Genomic DNA, 5,316 nt, shown 5'->3' on the forward strand with positions numbered 1-5,316 from the left:
GCTGTTGGATGGGCAGGTGGAACAGGAGCACCTGGCGAATGTCAGTGCCCCATTCGCTGTCTCTCCCTGCTGGGATGAACGGGGCTGGGGAAGCATTGCCCTGGCTGTGCAGCAGAGCACAGAGCACAGCTCCGTGCTGGGGTGGGACATGGGCTGCATCCTTGGGCTGGGTAAAGGGCAACGTCAGGAAATGCTGCCCTGGGAGTCTGGCGGAGCAAAACCTTAGGAGTCACCATCTCCCTTCCTGAGGCAGGGATGTGTTTGTGTGCTGCAGTGGGTGGCTGGTGGGCAGTGCCAGCCACGGGCTGACTCGTGATGTCGTGATATCGTGAGCCAAAGAAATTCTGCTTGAACTGCAGCTCAGTATTTGGCTGGTTTTTGCTCTCTGTGTTACACCAAGCGTGACCCTGCACACAGCACGTACCCACTCCGTGCTGATGGGGACAGCTGGGTGCTTCTCAGCATGCCACCTATATCTGATGTATGGCATCCAGCGGGTTCAGTAACATTTTGCTCCAAAAGGGTCTTTTGAGAACTTCCTAAGGAAGGATCTGTTTCAGTATTGGGAGCTATTAAATTCCAGTACATGTAATAAAGTGAATATTGCTGAGAAAATTAAGGGGCAAAGGAATGGCCATAACCATCTTGGATAACTGCAGCTCAGGTGTAAAGGTTTTGGCTAAAAACAGAGTAGGAGGCTATTGCAAACTGGAGCAAACAACACGTTCAAATAAATTGAATTAGGAATTAAACAAACCGGATGGCTTAGGAAAATGCAGACAATAATGAAATCAAAATACCCATGCTGCCAATATGCCAGCAAAATCCGAACAGGATAAACGTTACCAGCCTCTTTGGGAGCAATGGCCAGAGAACAGCAGGATGCTTTTATCTGCAGTGGAAAGAGAGCCCTGCCTAACCCTGCAAGGCCTTTTAGTCAGAGTGGTCTGAGAACGGCTGAAAATACCATTTCTCTGAGTCACTGCAGGGAGAGAAATGAGTGCAGGCAGCAGGCTGGGGAGGAAAGGTTTGGGTGGCTGTTTGCTGAAGTGAGTGGTCCACAGGAGCCCAGTGGGGCTGGATGGGCAGTGGTGCTGCTGCATCACTGAGAGAATCTCCATCATCTCCAGCTGGAGATGGAGGAGGCTGGATCCCTTCCACTCCCAGTGACCCTGCAGTCCTGGGACTCGCTGCTGCTGCTTGACCCCATCACCAGTGGGTCAGGAGCACACATGGCATCAGTCCTGTGGCAGTCCTTTGACCCCCAAGCAATTTGGGAATTGCAAGGAAACTGGGAAGTCTGTAGATGTCTCTTGTCTTTGGCCCAAGAGCTGCAGTGACCTTTTAATGCATGAAATAATGTGCAGGCAGCCTGAGCTGGTGTTCACAGTTGTGCTAAGTAGGAGCATAAGCTCTGCAAGTCAAGCTTAGCTTTATTTACAGTTTCAGCCACAGGCTGCCTTGCTTCAAATGGGAGCATATGCTGAGGCAGGTCCTGTATTCCCTACACATGTCCCTTTGGCTGCCAGGTGTGCACCCCAGGGGTGTGAGACTGGGCAGAGCAGGCAGGGAAGTGAGGAGCCCACAGACCCCATGCTGGTCTCTGCTACACACTCAGGGTTATCACTGCATTTTAGAAATGAGCCACCTCATAAGCCACACAGCTAATGAAGCTTGGCCTCTTGATGTTTGGCTTCCACCATGGCTGGTAAAGCACCAGTTCCTTTCCTGCCTGAGGGGTATTTCTCCTTCGCTTGTGTGATTTAGGTGATATTTAACACTGGTTGACTCTTCTTCCCTCTAGCTTTCTGCTCAGTGGGGACCCTGAGTTCCTGTCTTTTTCTCATTCCCTAACTGTTGTGCAATTCATAGGTAGTTGATATCCTTGAGGCTTCTGAAAACTGTTAAATCTGATTGAAAAGCATCAACTGACTCTAATATTATGACAAGTGTGGGGTAGGAAGTTTAATGGCAAAAATCTTGTTATCTTGAAAAATTAAACTACAAGAGCTACAAACCCCATGAGACTGTGTGTTTTGAGCTCCAATTTGATGGTAAACGAGCTCTAGCAATGAACAGCAAAATAAAAAGCAAACCTAACAAAACATTTGATCCCAATCTGTGCAAAGATGTTTAAATTATTGATGCAAAAGTGTCTGCTGGTCCAGCTCACCTTAGTGCCTTGCTGTGCCTAAAATGTAGCTGCAAAATGAAAGCTGTGCCCTTACTGCCCATGAGCACACTGATGCTTTAGGAATCAATTTTAAAAAGAGCTTTGATCTTTTTCTACTATTTTTGAACTGAAAAAATTAACACCTTTCTCTCTAAACCCATCTTCCCATTTATCTCCAAAAAGAGTAAAATGCACTGAGGTAAATTACTTTTTTGACTTCCCAGTGCCTCGAATTAGTTGTTCCAGTCCCATCTCGTCACCTGTCCCTTCCCATCCTACAACTCAGAGATTTCATCTCATTCCCTGCTTGATCTGAAACCCAGAGTCCAGGGTTTCCATGGACTGAAGTGGAAGTTGTGGAGTAGAATGTGAGACAGAACAGTCAGGGAGAGCAGTTTCACCAAAGCTAGCTCTAGCAGCACCTCGCCTTCTCTCCCTGCTGGGGTTTGCAGCAGTGGGCAGGGAGAGGATTTATTCTGTGCATCTGTGCCTTGAGCTAAATCCAGAATTCCTTCCAGGAAAATGGCAGTTCATGGGATTGTAAGGTGCCTTCATAGGGCCCATCAGCCCGGGAAGGAGAAGAAGTAAATATCAAATGGAACCTCTCACCACATGGCTGTCCTCTGGCCAGTTCAAAAGGGGAAAGGCAGGAGCACGCATTGGCAAGGGTGGCCTGAGCAGTGGGGCTGCTTGGGCAATGCCCAGCTGCCATTGCCTCAGGACATGAGGGCTTGGCTGACAGATACAGGTGTGATTTGAAGGCATCCAAACCTGTGGAAAACACTGTGGTGCTTTCCCTTGGCTCCTGTTCTTCTCAGAGGGGCTCTGAGGCAAGGCTGGCGTTTGTCTGAGGGCTTACTGGCACTGCCACTCTGGGAGAGCAGAGTCTAGTCAAATGGAGACTTTCCTCATAAAGTTGTCCCAGCAATACTTTATTTCTGCTTTTCTTTTGTCTTGAGAATGTGACTACCCTTCAGCACTGGTTGAATGATTGTCTTATCTCTGCTTTATAAAACCCCTAGGAAAAGAAGATCTCAGAGAACAGAGGTTTATTTAATAACCTTTGTCATTGCTTCATTGCTCACCGTTGGCTCCTGCTCTTGCTGTTGCCTGCAGAAGGCAGTGACAGTGGCTGAATTGGTGACTGCACACAGCTAGGCTTTCAGATGAAATTTGGCATTGACAAATGTCAGCCTTAGAGCCCTGGGATGTGTTATTGACAGTGAGAGCAAAGGGCCTCATGGGAATAACAGTGTTCTTGTATGTTCTTTTAGGAGCTGTCTTTTGCAATCAGCTCTGTCTATTTCTAGCATTCATCCCCAGCTGAATTCCCCTGAAGTTTTGGAGTCTTTATGTTAGGTCTTGGAGGGAAGGGCCACCACCTCGAGCTGTGCACCTGCGCTGGCCAGCGGGAGACGAGGCTTGCCCAAACCAAGTCCCCTTCCTCTGGTGGCAGAGGGCTCCTTCAGCTTCATGGAAAGTGTTCATTCTCTTGCTGGAAGGCTCCTGAGTGTCACAGGGTGCTGCAGATTAGTCAAAGAAAGAAGGAGGTGGGGATGAAGAGCTCTATGTGATTGGGTGAATGAGGCTCCTGACGTCTCCCTTCCCTTTGGCACTCCTGGTGCCCCTGGTGCCTCACTGAACACTGAAATTCCTGGCACTGTCCAACCTGCCTCTAGAAAAGGCTTGTTTCAATGCAGGGTCCTGCTGGCCTCTGATCCCTGGCCTTTCTGGTGCTTACAGCAGCCTTTGGGCTCTGCCTCCTCCCATCTGTGCAGTGTTCTCTTCTCACCTATGTTTGCATCTCCCTTGCAGGTCTGGATGGATGCAGGCACTCAGATCTTCTTCTCGTATGCAATTTGCCTGGGATGCCTGACGGCTCTGGGCAGCTATAACAAATACCACAACAACTGCTACAGGTAACTGCTGCCTCCAGCCTTCCCTCCCTCAGCATCAGGGATCTGCTGGAGGCTGCTGGCCTTTGGAAGTGTCACAGTTTCTGTTTCTACTCAAGGCACAGGAAAACACAGGAAAACACTTTCCAGGTGTTTTCTCCCCAAATCCAGTTCTCTGTGCTTTATACTCATGGGAATTGTCTGTCTGTCCCCTCTTCCACACTCTGCAAAGTTAGATCCTCTTCTCTAGCTTTGTGACCCCAGCCCACACTACATCCTCCCTTGTGTGCATGAGCAGGCACAGGGGAAGCAGAACTGTGAAATCTCATGGCTCTCAGCTGGAGCCCTTTCACCTTGTGATTTCTCCTTCTGTGGTGCATTTGGACCCAGTGACTGGCACAGCTGTCAGTGCTCTGGGTTCCTGTGTGCTGTCCATGGTTACCTATGAGCCTGCAGATGTGACTTCTGTTTATTGCCTGCTGGACTGTGGGAACAGAAATGGACCAGGTTGCCAGATAGAATCAGGCTGCTGAGTTGAAGTGGTCCAGTGAAAAGAAACTCATTTTGCTGTAGGTGTATCCATCCCCAGGGTTAAAAATCTCGTGTGAGAAGAGGCCATCTCTCTTCCCACACTTTCCCTGCTGATTGGGCTGCTCCTGGCACTGGCTTCTCCCCCAGTCTTTTAAATTCAGAATTGTGGTTGTTGCCATCAGAGGTCCAGGCACACCCCTGGCTACGTGATCCTTGCTTTGCATCTTTCTTCACCTTAGGAGTTCATTCCTGCTGCAGGGCTGCCTTTCCAACAGCAGCTGGGCTAGGGTGCCTGTTTCTTTTCATGTCCCTTCTCCCAGATTCAGTTTTGAGAGAAAAAGCTGCAGGAAGAGATAATGGATCTGTTTCTGGCCTTCAACATGTCCTTGGGCATTAGCCCTTTGCATCCCCAGTCTAATACATAAGATGGAGATGATGACAGGCTGCTCAGCAGCAGGGCTGTGAAGATCTCCTGTCACTGCAGCTGGGAGTTGCTGTGGAAAGGGGAGAGAGCTCTGTGTGCACATGGTGCTGTGCTGTTACCCTGGTACCATTTGGCTTTTCTAGGAATGCTGCTCTTTAGTTCTGGTGTCAGACCTTGGACTGCCCTTAAACAGGCACAGACCCAGCTTTAATGGGTCACTCCTGTGCTCTACAGGCTGAGTTTGGATGAGAAGACAGGACCCAGCTTTAATGGGTCACTCCTGTGCTCTACAG

At 49.2% G+C, this 5,316-nt stretch overlaps 1 protein-coding gene across 1 annotated transcript in view; it reads left to right on the plus strand.

Moving 5' to 3' along the window:
• Positions 1-5,316, plus strand: part of LOC107205152 (sodium- and chloride-dependent GABA transporter 2-like) — a 29,882-nt gene that overhangs the window by 17,752 nt on the left and 6,814 nt on the right. Inside the window, exon 8 of the mRNA XM_015629392.2 lies at positions 3,989-4,092. Within this exon, the coding sequence (XP_015484878.1) occupies positions 3,989-4,092 (104 nt within the window). The remainder of the gene's footprint in view (positions 1-3,988; positions 4,093-5,316) is intronic.

The sequence above is a fragment of the Parus major genome, chromosome 1A (assembly GCF_001522545.3).
Source record: "Parus major isolate Abel chromosome 1A, Parus_major1.1, whole genome shotgun sequence".
Lineage (NCBI taxonomy): Eukaryota > Metazoa > Chordata > Aves > Passeriformes > Paridae > Parus > Parus major.